General features: G+C 35.6%; 2 protein-coding genes across 2 annotated transcripts; both read left to right on the forward strand.

The window, feature by feature from the left end:
- The first annotated feature begins 7,522 nt into the window (after positions 1–7,522).
- LOC128195976 (uncharacterized) lies at positions 7,523–12,697 on the forward strand. The gene is made up of 2 exons (XM_052875245.1): positions 7,523–7,595; positions 11,280–12,697. The coding sequence occupies exon 2, from the start codon at positions 11,702–11,704 to the stop codon at positions 12,242–12,244; it is 543 nt and encodes a 180-aa protein (XP_052731205.1). The 5' UTR covers positions 7,523–7,595; positions 11,280–11,701; the 3' UTR covers positions 12,245–12,697.
- Positions 12,334–19,023, forward strand: LOC108324606 (protein MAIN-LIKE 1-like). The gene is made up of 5 exons (XM_017557547.1): positions 12,334–12,426; positions 17,594–17,704; positions 17,777–18,436; positions 18,519–18,621; positions 18,731–19,023. Exons 1-5 carry the CDS (start codon positions 12,334–12,336, stop codon positions 19,021–19,023), a joined length of 1,260 nt encoding a protein of 419 aa, XP_017413036.1.
- The last annotated feature ends 1,124 nt before the right edge of the window (positions 19,024–20,147 follow it).

Genomic DNA, 20,147 nt, shown 5'->3' on the forward strand with positions numbered 1-20,147 from the left:
ATCAAAACAAGGGAAATTAGTCATAAAATCATCAAATTCAACCTCAACTCTCTTATTCACACAACTCAATGAAAAAGCATGAGTCCAAGCAAGTTTCTAAGTGAAAAAGGGTGTATTTAGTATCAAAATTACATCACAAATAACGGTATTTTCAATCGTTAACATAACCCCAAACTTAGAACTTTGCTTGTCCTCAAGCAAAACAGATTGTAACTCAGCTTTTCAGAACTAATACTATAATGACTCAACCTTTTTCAAAAACTTTTTCTTTCAGATAAGCAATCACTTTTATTAACTCAGCATATAGATATCAGTCAAAGTGTGCAGATGCCATAAACAATTAAAAATCAGTGTGATGCTCATGTGTTTCAACAGATGCTATCCTTAAGAATTATCAATCAACCAAGCAGAGATGCAATCAGAAATTCAAAGAACTACTCCTCACCAAAGAAATTGTTTCACTCAAGCACTCAAAAGTGTATCACTCAAGCACTCAAAAGTGTATCACTCAACTCACAGGTGTATAGTGAGATCTCTCAATCACTCTGTTATCACAATGTCACACAAATTAATTTTGCCTTTCATTTAACCAAAATCAAACATACTTACAAGCAGGTTTTCATCACAAGGGCTTTTCTTGGCTTGTAACTTGGCTGGGCTAAGAAGAAACATGGTTTTTCAGGAATGCAAAATCCTTGAGTTAAGAGATATATTTATGAAATTAACAATTACACACAGGTTCTCTTTTCAAGAAGATCTTTCCCAACCTTTTTCCCTTGCAGTGAGCTTTCTTTTCTTATCTTTTTATTTTTCTTTTCATTTTTCTTTTCTTTTGATTTTTCTTTTTCTTTTTGCTCACTGCTTATTTTTCTGCAACCCCAAACTTGAACCTTTTTAAATACCTCACAAATATTCTCAACTCAACTCAAGGTAAAGATTTTCAAAAAGGGTTTTCAAAGCATGCATAAGGCTCAAGGTTCAAAGGGTAAAACAATTTGTTTTCTTTTTATTGGACAGAAATCATGTGAAGGTTAAGAAAAATAAGGGATAACAAAAGATGGCCTTGATCATATGAAACCTGCAAGCAAGTAGTTCAATCATAGAAAATTTGGGCAAAATTATTCATACTTCCAAAGTAATAGAAATTATTCACAAAAACTCTGAAGCCCAAAACTCAGACAGGTAAACTCTCAAGTCCCAGAATTCAGAAAAACATCCTGCTCAATATCTCAATCAAATTTTACCTCAAGCACTTGTTTCATACTTTTTGAGCTATCACCTGTACATCATTACATCATGCATCAACTTAACATCAATCAATACACTAGAATATCACAAGCAATACTGATCACAAAACACATCATAGTTGAATCAAAGCAGTGTAGTTCATTCAAGCAAAGTACAATAACAAAACAATTGATTAAAAAGAAGATAAATAACAAAACAAAAGATTAAAAAGAAAGCGCTTCTTTAACGTCACTAGCTTGACCCAATAAGCCACACACCAAATAAACAGAAAAATTGCAAACTTAAAGAAATAATAAACAAATAGAAGTTTTTAGAGCACTAGGTTGCCTCCCAGCAAGCGCTTCTTTAACGTCACTAGCTTGACCCAATAAGCCATGTCACATCTTTGATCTTGGTGTCATCTTTTCCTTCTCCACACCAATTCATCTTCAACATCTTCCTGTTCACCTTTTTAGTTCTCCTTGAATTTGGAGATTCAATCTCTATTAGCCCATCAGCTCTGAGTTCTTTCACAACCCAAAGCTTTTTGTTGAATCTCACTGGTATCCCTGGTCTCAGTCCTTCATGCTCTTCCAGTGAGTCTAGATGAACACCTGCTCCTTTGCTGTCTTTTTCTTCTTCCTTAACCTGTCACAGAAAACACTTTTTACCTTTTTTACCTAGTTTAACAACTTTTGTACTAGTCCCGGGTGCATCCTCACATGCAGCTTTAAGACTAGTCTTCTTTATTCAAACTGGTTGCTCAGCATTGAAGACATTGAAAGTCACTTCCTCTTCTTGATCTTTAAGGGCTATAGTTCCATCATCAACATTGATGATTACCTTGGCCGTCTTCATGAATGGCCTTCCAAGAATAATAGGGATCTCCAAATCTTCCCCCATCTCCATAACAACAAAGTCCACCAGGAATTTAAGGTTGTCAATTTGAATTATCACATCCTCCACCACACCATAGGGCCTTTTGGTGGATCATCTGCCATGCATAAAGTCATTCTTGCAGACTTGACTTCAAGACCACCAATCTTTTCAAGTGCAGACAAGGGCATCAAATTGATACTAGACCCTAAATCAATTAAGGCTTTCCCTATTTTGTGCCTCCTAATAGTGCAAGGAATAGTGAAACTTTCGGGATCTTTATCCTTTGGAGGAAGTGCCTTCTGTAAGATCACACTACAATCACCTTGGATCTCAATAGAGTCCTCCTCTAAATATTTCTTTCTTTTGAGGAGTTTCTTCAAAAACTTAGCATATTCAGGGGTTTGTTGTAACGCTTCAGTTACAGGAATTTTTATCCCCAATTTCTTGAAGATTTCATCGAAATACCCTCATTGCATCTCTTTTTTCTTTTTTGAACACTCCACATGGTAAGGAAGAATTTTCTTATTTTTTTCTTTTTCTTTTTCCTCAATCTCACTTTTTCTCTCTTCTTTTTCTTCTCTCTCTTTCATCTCAAATTTTTCTTTTCTCTCTTTTTCTCTTTCTTCATTCATGCTTACAATAACTTTGCAGTCTTCCTTGGGGTTAACTTCAGTATTAGCCCCAAAACTTCTGTTAGGTGTCTCTTCCAACTTCTTGGCCAATTGACCAACCTGCATCTCCAGATTCTTTATAGCAGCTTCAGTGCTTTTTTGAGGGGAAAGACTAGCCTGTATGAATTGTTGGAGAGTCTCCTCAAGCTTTATAGTTCTGTCAGATAGAGAGGGTTGTTGTTACCATTGTTGATGCTGCTGTGGTGGTCTATTGAATTGCCCACCAGTTTGCCCAAACTGACTTTGTCCATTGCTAGGATGAGATTTCCACCCTTGATTATAATTGTTGGGATGAAACTGGTTGCCCATGTAACTAACTTCTTCATTGATATTCTCAGGCACAACACATTGACCATTAATATGATCACCACCACATTGTTCACAAAGTTGTTGTTGAACTTGTGAAACATTCTAGCACTCCTTTGGTGGCTGAGAGAGTTTCTTTGTCAACACCTCTAACTGTTGAGTGATAATCTTATTTTGAGCAAGCAAGGCATCATAAGATTGTAACTGTAACACTTCCTCAGGTTGCGATGAAGTTCCTCTTTCATTGTGTATCTCATTGTCATTGGTAGCCATGTTTTCAATTAATTCATAGGCTTCCTCTAGAGTCTTACACCTGATATTGCCTCCAGCTGAGGCATCCAAAATCAATTTGGTCTGTGAGCCTAGACCTCCAAGGAAAAGAATAATTATCGTTGCTTCATCAAAACCATGAGTGGGTGTCTTTCTCAGCAAGCCTTTGTATCTATCCCATGCTTGCCCTAATGTCTCCTCCATGCCTTGTTTGAAAGAAGAGATTTCCTGCTTTCCTTTGTTGATCTTTGATTGTGGGAAGTATTTACTCAAGAACTTAGCAACCACATCTTCCCATTCAGTGAAACTGTTTTCAGGGAAAGAATTTAACCACAATTTAGCATTGCCTCCCAGTGAGAAAGGAAACAAGCTCAATCTAATAGCATCATCCGGTACTCCATTCAGCTTCATAGTGTTGTAGATCTCATTAAAGGTCGTCAGATGCTCATATGTACTTTCATTAGATAGCCCATTGAACTAGTTGCTCTTCATAAGATGGATCAACGCAGGCTTCACCTCCATATTCGCGGCATTGACCCTCGGCTTTGCAATGCTGTTAAAATGATGAGGGCCAACTATGGTTGCATAATCTACCAAAGTGCGTCTGCCACCATTGTTGTCCATGTTTTCTTGATCTGATTGTAAGACCTATGAAATTCTTTCTAGAGAAGGTACTCTAGATAGTCTCTTTCTCAATGGCCTTCTATTAGTCTCAAGTCCTTCAAGCAGAGGTTTAGAACTTTTCTTGCTCCTTGTTCTAATTTATCCTGCATAAACTAAAAACAAAACCTAGAAAATATTGTTAACATAAAAGTAAAGAAAAAAAAATAAAAGATATGAAAATAAAAAATTAGAATAAAATAAAATAAACTAAAATCAAATAAAATAAAATAAAGTAAAATAAAATAAAGCAAAAATTAATTAAGAATCACACAAATAGAATAGTTTAAATCGTGAGTCCCCGGCAACGGCGCCAAAAACTTGCTGTCAACATTTTTGATCCCCGGCAACGGCGCCAAAAACTTGTTGTTGGATTGGCAAGTGTACCAAATCGCACAAGTAATATAAAATGGTAAGACCAAGTATCGTATCCCAGAAGACTCTCAGCACTAAACAGTTGTCTGATAACTCGATTAATTAAGACTTAAATAAAAAGAGATCATTAGTTTCAAATGCAAAGACAGAAAATTAAATATGAATTAAGACCATTTAGGGCGCCCGGGCGGTGGACGATCCTCATGTACGGCTTGATCCTTCAATTGGTCGCCCAGGCTTCGGGGTCCGACACTCGGGCGGCCTACGAGGGCGCCTGGGCGGTGGACGTCAATTTTTTGAGGCTCAAACCTCGAGATAGGGCGCCCAAGCTTCGTGCGGTTCCTACTTTTGGTGCTTTTCCAGGCCTTTCTGAGCTCTAACTCCTTAGCACTTCATCTCGGCTTTCCACATTCTCTCATTACCTATCAAAACAAGGGAAATTAGTCATAAAATCATCAAATTGAACCTCAACTCTCTTATTCACACAACTTAATGAAAAAGCATGAGTCCAAGCAAGTTTCTAAGTGAAAAAGGGTGTATTTAGTATCAAAATTAGATCACAAATAATGGTATTTTCAACCGTTAACAATAATCATAATCATGAAAGTAATGAACATGAAACACATAAACTCATGTGTTATTAATTATGTGTTGTCATCATCAAAAACCAGAAGCTTTGAGATTGTAGGTTCAGCTAAACCAGTGCTCCCCAAGAGGGGGGGTGAATTGGTGAAATACAAAAAATATGTTTTCTTTAAATCTTTTTCCCAAAGTAGATGACTTTAAAAACTTTCTTGAAACACAAAGAAAAATATTTTTGAGTGCAGCGGAAATAAAGTTGATTAAACGCAGTACAAAGTCGATTAAGTAAAAGTGTAGGGATAGAAAAATCAAATACTCTTTTTATACTGGTTCGGCCAAGCCTACATCCAATGTCCTTCCTCACTAAGAAGCAAATGCACTATAATGATCAAGGTCCAGAACGCAGCACGTCCTCTTCCTGTAGTCACAACAGAGCTTCTGGTTTAGTTGAACCTACAATCTCAGACTTTTGGTTTTTTATGATGACAACACATAATTAATAACACATGTATGTATGTGTTACATGTTCATTACTTTCATGATTATGATTATATGAAAACATGTTTGTGTTGTGTTGATCATTGCAATTCACTATGTTATATATGTGAGATTTAATCTGTGATTGCATGAAAATTGTTTTGGAAAAGAAAAACCAATGCACTTTAGTTCAACTTAAATTGTGTAGCAAAACATCAGTTTTAAGTTGACTTCATTATGAAGTAAGTCGATTAAAACTCGTGGCTTTGCACAAACTTTTTCAAAGTGTGCTGTGAGAATTTTTGTAAGAGAAAGTTTTTCAAAACTATGTTTTTAACTGTTACAAAGTCGACTATGTGCGCAAGCCATTTGACTAAGTTTGTTATGTTTCGAAATTCTGTTAATGCTTGTCTTAAAGTGCCTAACGACTATATTTTTAAATTTGTTTAACCAAGCATTAATTGTGAATCAACTGCATTAATTGCGTAATCAATTAATTTTTATGACTGCTACTAACTGTTATAATTGTCATGACTGTATTCGACGTCATTAGTGGCAAAGTCGACTTAAGAACGTCAGAATTGTGAAAAACTATATATTGACGCAAATTTGAATTCTGTAAGAAGTTTTTGAGAATCTAAGGAATTGTGTGATAATTTTCAGATTAGTGTTGTCTTACAGATTTGGGAAAAGCACCAAGAACTCTTAAAGAAGACCGTGGTGTTCATCTTTGGAGATAGCTTGAAGAGCAAGGATTATGTGCTTTCACTATCTGATCAAATCTGCACTAAAGGTGTCTGTTTTTGTGATCAGGAATTCAATCTTGGAAGATTGGTGTTGTTGCCCTGTTGTGACTACAGGAAGAGGACGTGCTGCGTTCTGGACTTTGAGGGGTTTCTCAAAGGGTTGAAGACGGCACGAGAGGGGACATCTTGCTACTGGTCTTTGTGTGTAGTATGCCTATATTTTGATTAGAGGGTTAGAGAGGTGTTTTATATTTTTGACGTGGAGGTCTCTATAAAAGCCTTGTTGTAAAAACCTTAATCATTATAGTGCATTTGCTTCCTGGTGAGGAAGGACACTGGATGTAGGCTTGGCCGAACCAGTATAAAAAGCAATGTTTGATTTTTCTATCCCTGCACTTTTACTTAATCGACTCTGTACTGCGTTTAATCAACTTTATTTCCGCTGCACTTAAAAATCTTTTTCTTTGTGTTTCAAGAAAGGTTTTAAAGTCATCTACTTTGCGAAAAAGATTTAAAGAAAACATTGTTTTTGTATTTCACCAATTCACCCCCCTCTTGGTGTTGAAAATTAAGCCATTCTATTTTAACAGCTTTCTTGAGTGTGTTGAGTTGACATTGTTTATCCTAGACACTTGAGAGAAATAGTGATAGTGCATCTGTGAGGTTCTATTGCTTTTGATTCACCTCTTGAGCTGATTGATTATTTTGCCATGTGTTCAATTGCTTGGATGATTTCCATGAGTATCTACTTTCTCTTATTATCTGTGTTGGATGTTGTCTACTCCTTTTCTCTTTCCAGGATTCATTGAGGATTGTGCAAATCTGTTTATTTCTGCTTTTGTTTCCTAAAGGTTGTGTCTCACTCTCTTGATGTCTTTTGACTTGTTCCTTGTTTTGCGTCTTGATTTTGCCCAGGAGTGCAAAAGACTAAGTGTGGTCTATTTTGATAAATCATTATTTTGTACTATTCACTTAGCTTTTTGGACCAAATTATATTAGTGAATTATGTTTAATTCTCCATTATTGTCTCATTTTCACTAATTGGGCTTAATTTGATAAGTAATTCATATTTTTAATTAATTTGGATTATTTCAATCTAATTATTCTAATTATTAATTGCAGGAAAATTTTGGAATTATGGTTAGGACTTCAAGAGGGTTGCAACACCATTTAATTTCGTTTTATAATTTTATTTATGTTAGTTTTGGGTCAGATTTGACTTTTGGGTCTATTTTTGGTCAATATTTTGTAAGAAGCTCATATAGAGGGCATTTTCGTCTTTTGCCCTTTTAAAACCCCAAATCAGATTTGGGAAAGCCCCTCTCCCTTCAGTTTTACGTTTTTCTTCTTAGGGTTCCTAGCATTGGGCGTTTTTGCAGTCCCCCCCTTTTTGGGGGTTTAGGTTTGCTTTCGCTTTCTCTTCTTTTGTATTGAACTAATTTCATTTTCAATTGCAATCTCATTTTCGTTTGGTTATCTTCTTTGCATTGCACTTTCATTTTCCCAAATTTCATTTATGTTTCTGCACTTGCTTTCATTCCCATTTTCCCATTTCGTTTCCCAATTTTAATGGCATTTTTGCTTATGTTTTGTGCTTCATTTTCAATTATGTTTTCTGTTCAGCTTTTGCTGCACTAATTTACTTTCGGTTTTGCCCGTGTCATATTCGTTTTTCTGCTGTAATTTTGTTTTAATGGTAGCTTAGGGTTTCTTCGTTGGTCATTAGCGAAATTGCATCGTTTCCATGAGATTTTTGGACTATAATTGCGTTTCAACTGCTCTAACTTGGCATAATGTTGAATCTGTTTTGCGCTTGCGATTGGGTATACACTTAGTTGCCCAATTGGTGTTTAATCTTTGCTTAGTTGATGAAACTGTATGGTGTAGAATTGGTTGAATATTAGCATTGCGTTCACTTAGTTTGCAATTTTGAAAACATGGTTAATCTTTTCATAGTTGGTTAGGTTGTGTTGGATTAGGGATTAGAGGAGTGAGTATTTGTTGCTAATCTTTGATTGGAAGCATTGTAATTGAGCTAATGACCAATCGTTTTTAATTAGTGTTTGATTTCATTCATTTTAGTTCACGCCAAACTTTCCAGAAACCACCCCCCATCACGTGTTCGATTTAATTCCTGAACCACAATTTAGTCCTCCAGAGACGACCTAGGAGTGCGACACCGATCAAGGGCCCCTAAAAAGGGCAACCAGGCGTCCTACGGTCCTTCTTCAACCTTCTTTCAGCCTTCTTTCCCAGTGCTTATGTTGTCCCTCCTGGGTTCCAACTCCTTGATACTTTTGCTCCTCTTCCAATCATACCAGTAACCTACAAAATTGAGGGAATTAGTGATCAAATTCATAAAGTATAACCTCTCTTCACTTATTCACCAAATTTACCTAAAACAGGAGTTTAAGCATTCTTCAAAGTCAAAAAGGTCATTTTAGTATCAAAATAGCATCACAAATAACGGTAAATTCAACCATTATCACAACCCCAAACTTGAAACTTTGCTTGTCCTCAAGCAGAAATGTAACTTGGCCCAAACAACATAGCCATGCTACAATGGTCTAGCACACCAAAAACATTCTCTTCTATGACAAGTAAATCACTCATGTATGCTCATCTTAGAAAGATTAGTCAAGATATAATGAAGTCTTAGCCAATCAAGCTTCAACTATGGTGCTCACATAACACATAATACACACAGTTTCACAAGCCTTATGAGTGATTAACAACCAAGCACAATATTATCCTATAGTGCATAGAACCATTCCTCACCAAGGAAAGAAAGTGTGTCACTCAAGCTCAAAGGTGTATAGTGAGGTGTCTGTTTCACTCTACCATCACAATGTCACACAATTCAACTTTGCCTTTCATTTAAACACATCAAACACATTCACAAGCAAGTTATCATCACAAGGACTTTTTAAGCCTTGTATTGTGGCTTGGCTAAGAAGAAAGCTGGTTTTTCTAGATACAACAAAGTTCCTTGAGTTAAGAGAGTGAACAATTACTTCATAGTTTAGCATTAATTTCTCTTTCTACTTTTCACTTGAGAAACCACTTCTCAACTTAATCCCAACTTTTATGCATTGAGCTTGCCTTTCTCTTCTTTTGCTTTTATCTTGCTTTATTCACTTTGCTCAATGCTCTTTTCAATTTTAACAACCCAACAACCCCAAACTTGAACCATTCTCCTATACCACACATGCATATTCTACTCAACTTAATGCAAGGATTTCAAAGGTATTTTTTTTCACATTAGGCTCAAGGTTCAAAGGATCAAACAAATTTTCAAAACTTTTTTGGGCGTTGAAAGTTTTGCATTGGCTTACAAGGGATAAGAACAAATGGCCTTGATCATTTGTAATAAGCAAGCAAATAGTTCAACAGCAAAACTCAAGCAAAATCAACTGTGATTCCAAAGCAATAGCATTCAATCAACAAAAACTCTAGAGCTCAACATCTCAAAGGTTAACTCAAGGTTCCATAATTTGATAAACATCATGCCCAACATATTAATCACAATTGAAATCATGCATCTATCTTAAACAATTATGAGCAACCACCATCTATGCTTAAAGGCTAAAGCAATCATTTTTCAACATCAATCACAATTCAATAGGGCAAACACAAGACAATCGTACTTCTCATCATCACACAAACAGTTTATCACTTCATACTAAACCATTACAGCAGCACATTGTTCATTTAACCAAGTACATGACTCAAACTCTAATTAAAATCAAACTAAACAAAGTTCAACATCCATAAAAATAAAGATAAAGACACATCTTGATCTAGCAGCATCCATCAGTAAATGCTGGTGTCTCATCATCCTTTCTTGTCCTCTGAGTCTTCAACATCATCATCATCTTCATCTTCATCCTAATCATCATCTTCATCTTCATCTACATCTGCATCCTCATCCTCGTCATCATCATCCTCATCCATGACTGCAGCTCCTCCGGACGTGCCACCTCCTCCACTAAATTGGGCCTAGTCCCCAGGCCATGCAACATATGCTGAAAAATTGTCCGGAGACAAATTGACGCTCAAGAAAGGCTGATGTCATGCTCCTCAATATCGCCTATTGTCCTCTATATAATGCATCAAACCTGGCATTCACTAATGCCATGTGCATGTCTCCCATCTGAAATGGATCTTATTGAGCAGGTGGGGCTCTCTTGTGGGCCCTGGGAGGCTGAGGTGCTGGTACTGGCAATCCCTCTTCATCCAGCATGCAGTACTGGGTATAGTATGAGGAATCTATCTCCTTCCTCGGTCTCTCAAATGGAGGAGTAGATATGTTCACCCCTGTTATCTCACAAAGGTGTGTAATGAGGGACGGGTGCCGTAGAGGAAAACTGCAGACTTGGTTTTTAAGTTGGGGCTTGAGCGAGATTTCGGCCCACTTCATTATTTTTACACTCTAGGGTTCGCTCAAGCCCCCTCTCTCAGATTCTCCTCACTCTATCCTCCCTAAACACCTATCCCAAGTCCTATCTTCATTTTCCCCCTTCATTTTTCCACCAAAAACCCTATTTCTCACTTGATTTCCACTTTCCAACCATCAAAGTTTGGGGTTTTTGATTGTGTGGCTGCTAAGGGACAAATTGGTGTACTTAATTTGAGCTTCAATCTTTGTTTTCTTGTCTCCAATCAAGTAAGTTCTTGTTAGGTTATGAATTGAGCACTTTAAAGTTTGATTTATGTAAGGTTTGGATGAGAAAGTTTGATTTTTGATGCCCTATATTGTTTATGCTTGATTTCTCACTGTTTGGATTGATTAAATTGTGCCAATTTTGATTTAAACTGGGTGGAAACTGATTTGGAAAAGGATTGAAACAGTAAGGTCATGCTTGGCTGCACCGCGCGCCGCTCAAGCGCCCCCTGAGGGGCGCCCAAGCGGCAAGCGACAGTAGTAGATTTTGACTTTTTTGTGTTCAGTTTTTGGCTATTTGGTTTTGTGCAGTTGGTGTTGAGGGTTCTCTGTTATACCCTCTTTCTGAATAATGAGAGTTTTTTATTTTCTGGAACTAATGCTTGATGGTTTCTGGGCTCGTTTGTGAATTTTTCTATGCAGGAATGGCATCTTCTTCAGGCAAAAGGATTAAAACCATTGGTTCCAAAGAAAAGGGAACAAAGAGGAAGGAGAAGGAGCAGTTTCACTCAGACAAGTTCAGAACCCTTGCTCATGAAAGATACTTCCCACAAATGGAGGGAAGAAAATTGCTAATGGAAAGGAAGGTGGCCTCCATACCAACTCTAGCTCCCCAGTTTGGAAGGGAGCTGAACAATAGAGATTAGGGCCACCTGGCAGTATACCCCTCTCCCGCCAATGTTGACATAGTTAAAGAGTTTTACACAAATGCCAAAGCATTGGGGGGAGAATAAGAGACGTACTTCAGCTACGTGAGGGGAAAAAGGGTTATTTTTTATGCTGATGCTATTAACTGCTTCCTTGGTATAGAGTGGGAGGGGGAGTAATGTCAGTTCGCCTCATCCATGCTGGAAGGGGTGGATTATGAGGATGTGGAGCGGACCTTATGTATGCCTAGAGGGAATTTTCAGAGGAACCGGTCTGGGGCACCCATCCACCTTACTAGACCTCATATGATGCCTCTGGCGAAGTATTGGATGGCATTCTCTCATGCCAACATCCAACCTTGCTCTCATGTTTCTGACATCACTGTTCCTAGGGCTATCCTCCTCTACTGTATTCACAAGGGCCTTAATATTGACATAGGCCAGGTCATAGCTGATGAGATCCAGAGTTGTGCCCGTGGTGCAACTAGCAAGGCACCCCTGGGACATCCTTCATTGATCACCTACATTTGTGAAGCCGCAAGCGTTGATGTTTCTAGGCCACCACTGGAGCGTCCAAGAAAGGAGCTGGACGCAGCTTACTTTACTCATTATTGTTCAGTGGATGAGCCAGGCCATCCAAAGCCACCACCACAGCATCCCAGGGCACACAGGAGGGTGCCACCATCAGCTCAAGAGCCGGTTCATGAGGCCGCTCCTTTCCAGATGCGATACATGTACTAATCTCTGATGGAAGCTAGGATGGCTGCTGTATACAGGGGCGAGCAGGCGCTGCTTAGGACACTGACGTCCGCATTCCTAAGAGACAGTTCATGTCTCAGGATGAATTTGCAGCTTATGTGGCATGGCCCGCTAACCCAGCACAGGAGGGTGATAGAGCTGAAGCAGCTAATGATTTGTATCTGGCACTTACTGAAGGGTGCCATCTTTGTTATGACCTGGATTTATTTTATTTTTCTGTTTTTGTGTTAATTGCTTTGATTGACTGTATTTTGTTTCTGTTTTATTAGCTTTCTTTTGAATTATTTGTTTTGTTATTGTACTCTACTTGGATAAATTACACTGCTTTGGTCCAACTGTTGTGTCTTGTGATAAGTATTGCTTTGCGATGCTCTGGTGTGTTGATTGATGTTGAGATGATGCATGATGTGATAATATACAGGTGATGGCTCAAAAAGTATCAAATAAGTGTTTGAGGTAAAGTTTGATTGAGATACTGAGGAGGTTGTTTTTCGGAATTCTTGAACTTGAGAGTTTACCTGTGTAAGTTTTGGGCTTCAGAGTTTTTTGTGAATAATTGCTATTAATTTAGGAACATGAATGATTTTGCCCAAATTTTCTGTGATTGAACTACTTGCTTGCAGGTTCCACGTGATCAAGGCCATCTTTTGTTCTATTTAAAGGACCCAGGAGTCCTAGGTTTGGTATCTCTGGCTGGAGCAACACAACAGCACACTCTTCTACTCTCTGAAGGCGGATCTACAGGCGGGAGCTTCCTCTTCTACTTTTAGGGTTTCACTATCTCATGCTTTTTCATTATTCATCTAGTCTCTCCATGTTTATGGGGAACTAAACTCTATTTGTTGTTGGGGGATGATGTAACTTTGTGAACTATCATGTATTTGAATTGATTCTTAATTTATATTCTTTTTCATTAATCATTAAGGAATTCATCTGTTTCAATGCTTGCTCTATTTGACTCATTTAGTAGCATGATTTATGAATTGCATGAGTGGCAGGAGGTTCCTTACAATTCAGGTTCTTGTTGAATTCTCCCAAAGGTAATATTTCTCAAGGATAAGGGTTTGAGTACGGTCGTCTTAAGCTCTTGATCTTCAGACTTATTTTTCTAGGAACGCTAGGAATTGCACGAACTAAGAATTAAGGCAGGCTTATTGCGCCGAGGGATCGGGTTCTAAGTAATTTAATGAGTGACGTTAACATTAATGTAAAAAGAAGAATTCGTATATACATGAGAGTAAACTTGGTGAAATCAAACCCTAACAACATATTCATCTCATATTAAACAACATTTGTTCATCTCTGTGTTACTCTACTATTGATCAATTTGCATTCATATTTAATTTTATGTTTTTTCATTTGAAACCAACAATCTCGTTTTATTTAAGTCTTAATTAATCGAGCCATCACACAACTGTTTAGTGCCAAGAGTCTTCTGGGATACGATACTTGGTCTTAACATTTTCTATTACTTGCGCGATTCGGTACACTTGTCGATCCATCAATAGCCAACCTACAAGTAAAGGTTTAGGAAGATTCTCTGTAGAAAACAACCTAAGTGAACTTAGAGAAAGTGAGATTACAATTTGGCAAAGTTTCACTAACATTTATTTCCAAGTTATGTTTACAAGAGGTAGCCTCTCCTTTTATAGGAGAAGGAGAACACTTAGGAGGAAGGAGAGTACATTGAACTAGATTCCTTCTTGAAGCTTCCAATTGTCTAAGTGGGGTCAATGGGAGTCATCTCCCTTTGAAACTGTCCAAGGGAGATGCATGGGAGCCTTCTCCCTTTGAAGTCGTCCAAGAGGGATGCATGAGAGCCTCCTTCAAACTCTAGAATGTTCTTCAAGGCTTCAAACAAGCTAAAAGGTTGATCCTCACTTTCCCAAGGTTCAAATGATGCTAGAAGCCCAAAATAGTCCAATTGATAACATGTTTGCAATTATGACATTTTCTGACTGTTTGACTCATAATTTCTTCTACAGAACTCCAAATGAGCTAATTGTGTTTTATTTTGAAAGTATACTCAAAGGGTTTTCATTTGACTATAAGCACGTATTTGGTGGACATCTAACCTGGATGAAGTGAAATCTTCAAAATCCTCTACATTTAATAAGCTACTTGGATAGGTAGGTCCTTAGCCCAAATACAATGCCTAAAGAAAGATATATGTACATATTTACAAGACTTAAGAGAAGGGAAAAACAAGTTTGAAACACCATCTCCACAATATTAGAGGTTTTGAAGTCCTTCTTCTTTTTCAATTCTCTTAACCCAGTTCAAGTTGTAGCTTCCTCGATGGATCTCCACCAAGCTTCCTATATAGGTTTCCATCAATGACAATATAGGACCTGCTCTTGGTCGAGTACATGTCGGCATCGACATATGTACTTGGCTCATGCATATTTGACCAGGACGAGATCATGACCAACTGATCTGTTAATCATAATAATCCACAAATTAAGCCAAGGAGGTCCACAATTTATCATGATAATCTAAGATTAATTGGTAATTGAACCATATGGCCAAACCTATCTCGTAAAGGCCCACAAACAATTATAAATAACACATTTTACTATGAGCATTCATCACATTCATTAATTACCATATTTATTACTCGTTGATGCAAACACAATGTCCCTCGACGAGTACATTTAAGATTGGAAACTTGTAATGCTTTTTGGAATGTTTACATGATATATATGACCTGTAAGAAACAATTGTCATTTTTCTTGTTATCATCACATCATCACTGTTGACATTGTTATTGTAAATGGTAAGTGTTTGAAATTTATATTGTTTGGTTGATTTTTGTTGTTGTACATACTCCACTTGATCTAAGAATTTCCTAGATTGATAAGGGGAATGATTACATATAATCCAAATTTATTTTAATTATAATCGCCTTTCAAATTGTGTATTTGGAAATTTTTTTCTTTACCTAAAAGTTTAGAATATGTAATCCAAAAGAAAAAATGTCTTTTATGATAGAATTTAGAATATATAATCCAAAAGTTAAAATTATATTTTAACTTTCAGATTACACATTCTCAAAGTCACGATTATATTATAAATTACACAATTTAGAAATCTATTTCAAATGTCAAATTATCGATCATACTACATGAAAAAAAATTCACTTTTCACTTATAGAATACACAATTTATACACAATTTAAAGAACTTTTGAATAATACGATAAAAATTTTCAAATAAAAAATTTAGAACCGCTCCAAAATATACCTCTTTGAACTCCTCCATAAAATCTCAATCCACCAATATGTGTGCCTACTTGAACCTCCGTTACCATTTAATTGAAAAAGAACAAAGAGAGAATTTTCAAATTCATGGAGTTCAGGAGGAAATCAATGGGTGCAAAAAACAATCCCGTACTTTTTTGTACAGACTAATATTGGGCCAAGTCAAATTTTTGGCACAAAGCTAACACTTGTTTTATTTTGGAGGGTTTCACCCTGCACATCCAAGTCCTTCGTCCTGCACCTCCAAATTTCTAAGAAAAAATTAAACTATCCCTAATTAAGGTTTTAATATCTTTGCGTCGCCCACTATAGACAAACACCTACCCAGCGTCCATGCAAGCACACAACGTCCTTGCGACGTTGGTCTGTGTAGTTTTTTATACATAGCAGAAGTTGTTTGTTTGAAATGTAAAGCAAATTTGTGTGTGAATCAAATATGTAGAGTCGACTTGGGCTCAATCGGATGTCGATATCCGATTCGGCACGTATCGGATGTCCAGATCCGACGTAGGTTTAATTTTTTTTTGTTTTAATTATATTATGTTTTCCTATAATGTTTTGTGTTTATTTTTTTCACATGCTTGAAATATTTTAAATGTTCTTATTTAATTATTTTAAATTTTGTGTTTTAATTATTTCAAATATTTTGTTTTAATTTTTTTAAATGTTCTGTTATAATTATTTTAAACATTGTGTTTTAATTTTTTAATTTATAGTTATTTGAATTTTATTTTAATTAAATTGTTATATTTGAATTAATTATTTATTTATATAAAGATTTGAATTCATTTTATTTATTTTGAATAAAATAATTTTAATTATTTTAAATTTTCTTATTTAATTATTTTAAATTTTCTTATTTAATTATTTAAATTTTCTTATTTAATTATTTAAATTTTCTTATTTAATTATTTTAAATTTTTCGTTATAATTATTTTAATTGTTCTGTTATAATAATTTTAAATTGTGTTTTAATTTTTTTAAATGTTCTGTTATAATTATTTTAAACTTTCATTTTTAATTTTTTAATTTATAGTTATTTATATTTTAAATTAATTAAATTGTCATTTTTGAATTAATTATTTATTTGTATAAAGATTTGAATTAATTTTATTTATTTTGAATGAAATAATTTTAATTATATTAAATTCTCTGTTTTAATAATTTTAAATTTTTTGTTTTAATTATTTTAAATTTTCTGTTATAATTATTTTAAATATTCTGTTATTATAATTTTAAATTTTCTTTTTTAATTTTTTTAAATATTCTGTTATTATAATTTTAAATTTTCTTTTTTAATTTTTTTAAATATTCTGTTATTATAATTTTAAATTTTCTGTTTAATTTTTTTAAATGTTCTGTTATAATTATTTAAAAAAAATTGTTTTAATTTTTTAATTTATACTTATTTCATTTTTATTTTAATAAAATTGTTATATTTGAATTAATTATTTATTTATATTAAGATTTGAATTAACTTTATTTTTTTTTAATGAAACACTTTAGTTTGTATATATTTAATAATTATTTTTAATTTCTTATATTTATAGAATGTATAGTTTGTTATTTGTAATAATATATTAAGGAATTAGTTAAATTGATTAAATTTATTTGTTTTAATTTTTTTTATAGTTTATTTTTATAGTTAGAAGATTTTTTGTTACTTTTTTGTTTTCTGAAATATTAGATTTTTACAATCAGTTAAAAATGTTTTAATTACTTTTTTATAATTATCTGAAATATTTATAATTTTTTAGAAATTTAAATTATTTTGTTTGTAATAATATATTTTTTAATTTTATAATGAATTACTTAAATCGATTGTATTTTAAATAAATTGTTTTGAATTAGTTATTATGATTTTTTTAATAATATTTTTAATAAAGAAAGTTAGAATAGATATGGCTCGTACTCGAAGAGGTTCATCTTCACATCACGGAGAGAGTTCCTCATAGGATGAAAGGTGGAGACCTACTACTTTTGCTCGCAGAAGACGTGGAGCAATTGAGTCTGATGTTGATGTTGAGAATGTAGTGGAGGATCATGCATTTGAGAAGCATGATATTTAGCAGGAGGAGGATCATGAGGATGTTGCTGAAGGTGGATTTCCTGGAGGTCCATTAGACACTTCAGTATTGACACATTACATTCACCATGTTGCTTATGCGATATGGCAAGGTCAAGTAAGTGCAAAACTTAAATTCTAATTATTATTATTTAGTTGAAATAATTTTATATTAAATATTATTGTTTAGGAACGGGAAGAGATCAAGTTGATCTCCCATGGGAAGAAGTTAAACAGATTAGGATCCTGCCACGAGGGCATTAGAGACATCGTTAATGGTTATGGTCTGATCTCTCTGGTAGGCATCTCCTATGACTATGTGGATAGGGGTCTACTACTGCCATTTGTAGAGAGATTTCATTTCGAGACCAGTAGTTTCCATCTCCCTGTGGGTGAGATGACCGTGACTTTAGATGATGTGTCATCGTTGCTGCACCTCCCAGTTTTAGGCCAGTTATGTAATCTGGAGGAAGTAGATTTTGAAGATAGTAGACGTGCCATTGTGGAGCTTTTAGGCGTGGATGGTGGGAGAGCTGGTGTTGAGTTACATGCAGCTCACGGTGCGAAAGTCAGATTGAGTTGGCTTCGATACATTTACGCTGAGCACTGTGAGCAGCGGCATTGGGAGTACGCTGCCCGGGCATACTTGTTGCATCTAGTTGGATGCAGTATATTTGCTGATAAGATTGCCACATCCATTCACGTGTCATATTTTTTGCTCTTTAGAGACGTACACGCATGTGACCGATATGCTTGGGGCATTGTTGCACTAGCATATATGTATGAGCAGCTAGGAGATGTCAGCTTGGCTTCGACCAAACAGATGGCAGGTTATTTGACTCTGTTACAGGTACAAATTTAGTTTACAAATTTATTTGGTTAAATTTTTTCGCTGTGGATTATGAAATAATTTGTAATTTTCTATTTTGTAGAGTTGGATATATGAGCACTTACCTACGTTGGGAAGAAGGCGTCTGGTGTCTTCGTACATGGAAGACAGACCGCGTGCTGCGAAGTGGGAGTCACCGAGGCAAGGTTCCACCCTCTTAGAGGTTAGGGTACACTTGGATGCGCTGACATATGATTCAGTCTTATGAGTCACTTAGGAAGACTCGTCCTTTTTATGGTGTTTGTATGTTCTCAGGATGGATCAGGATTGGTGAAACGTTGTGTCGATATTTGCCTGAGCGTGTTTTGAGGTACTTTGGGTTTCAGCAGTCCATCCCTCGAGACCCACTCGTTGTTGAAGATGAGGACATACTGGCCATCGATGATGCTTGGTTGCACTATCATAATCATGTGGTTAAGGGTATGGTCATCGGCAGATTCCCATCTGATTGTGTTGATGGTTACCTTCCTTGGTTTAGGATGATATCTCATCCTTATATTATTCATGCTGCCGATGACGATCGACCGAGTCTTGCTCCCAGACTGTGACGTGACATTCCTGATGAAGTGTCGCAGCATCGTAGATCGGCTTCATAATCTGGTGTGTTGGTTTGTTTACCTACATTGTTTATGTTATATAATTTTGTTGTGATTGTTTATATAATTGTGTGTCATCGTTATAATGCAGGGTGTAGTGAGGACATTTGCCAGAAGGTTACAACAAATGCTCTCTTGTAGGGAGATTCCCGAGGGGACAGTAGGATACACTCATGCACGAGAGCGACTGGATTTAGCTGAATCAACCATTGAAGAGTATTCACCGACTAGGATAGCTACCAGGAATGTTCATGACAGGCATGTTCATGGAAGACGATCTACTTCAAATTGAATTAGCTTTTATAGTTTTATGGTCTCCCACTATATAATTATTTTAGACTCATTTTTTATGTTATTTTTTCCTGTAAAACAACATTAAATTTTATATATGCATGATAGTTAATGTTTCTTTACATTACATTTTTGAACTAAAACAACATTACATCATGAATCTACTAAGTCAACATAGGAGGTAGTAACGCCCTACAACTCTGAAAATGCTTGCATCCTATTTGTATACGAATATGACCACATTCGAGCCTTTGGAAAATAATGACTTGAGCATATGACATCTATCATAGGAAAAAGACAACCATCTTGTAGTTCAACCTGTAAAATCCCTATTAGTAAAAGATCTTATTTTGAAATTAAACATAATAATAATATTACCTGTACGAAATGATTGTCGTTAACGTGTCATATACGTATTAAGCAATGTTGTCTTACATTAGAAGGCGGTCTGGTACGTAGTGGGAATATCGTATAGTTCTAACTATATGAAACACAGACTAGGATGACGTTATGCGATTAGCAATTACATAACCAATGTCTGGTATAGTCATCCACTTGGTTGCATTAGCCTATAAGGAATAAAATAAATTGTTATGATAAAACTAATAAAACAAATAATAAATACGTTGTCAAGTATAAGAATGCGTACCGCTGACTATGGGTCCACCAGCAAAGACCTCCTTAGCTCTTCTAGTCGGTCATAGCCTCCCACTAGTGTCGAATATTCATCACATCATTGACTCAGTTCTTTATAAAGATCATTTCATATAATGGGCCAAGAATTT

The sequence above is a fragment of the Vigna angularis genome, chromosome 3, assembly GCF_016808095.1.
Source record: "Vigna angularis cultivar LongXiaoDou No.4 chromosome 3, ASM1680809v1, whole genome shotgun sequence".
Taxonomy (NCBI): Eukaryota; Viridiplantae; Streptophyta; class Magnoliopsida; order Fabales; family Fabaceae; genus Vigna; species Vigna angularis.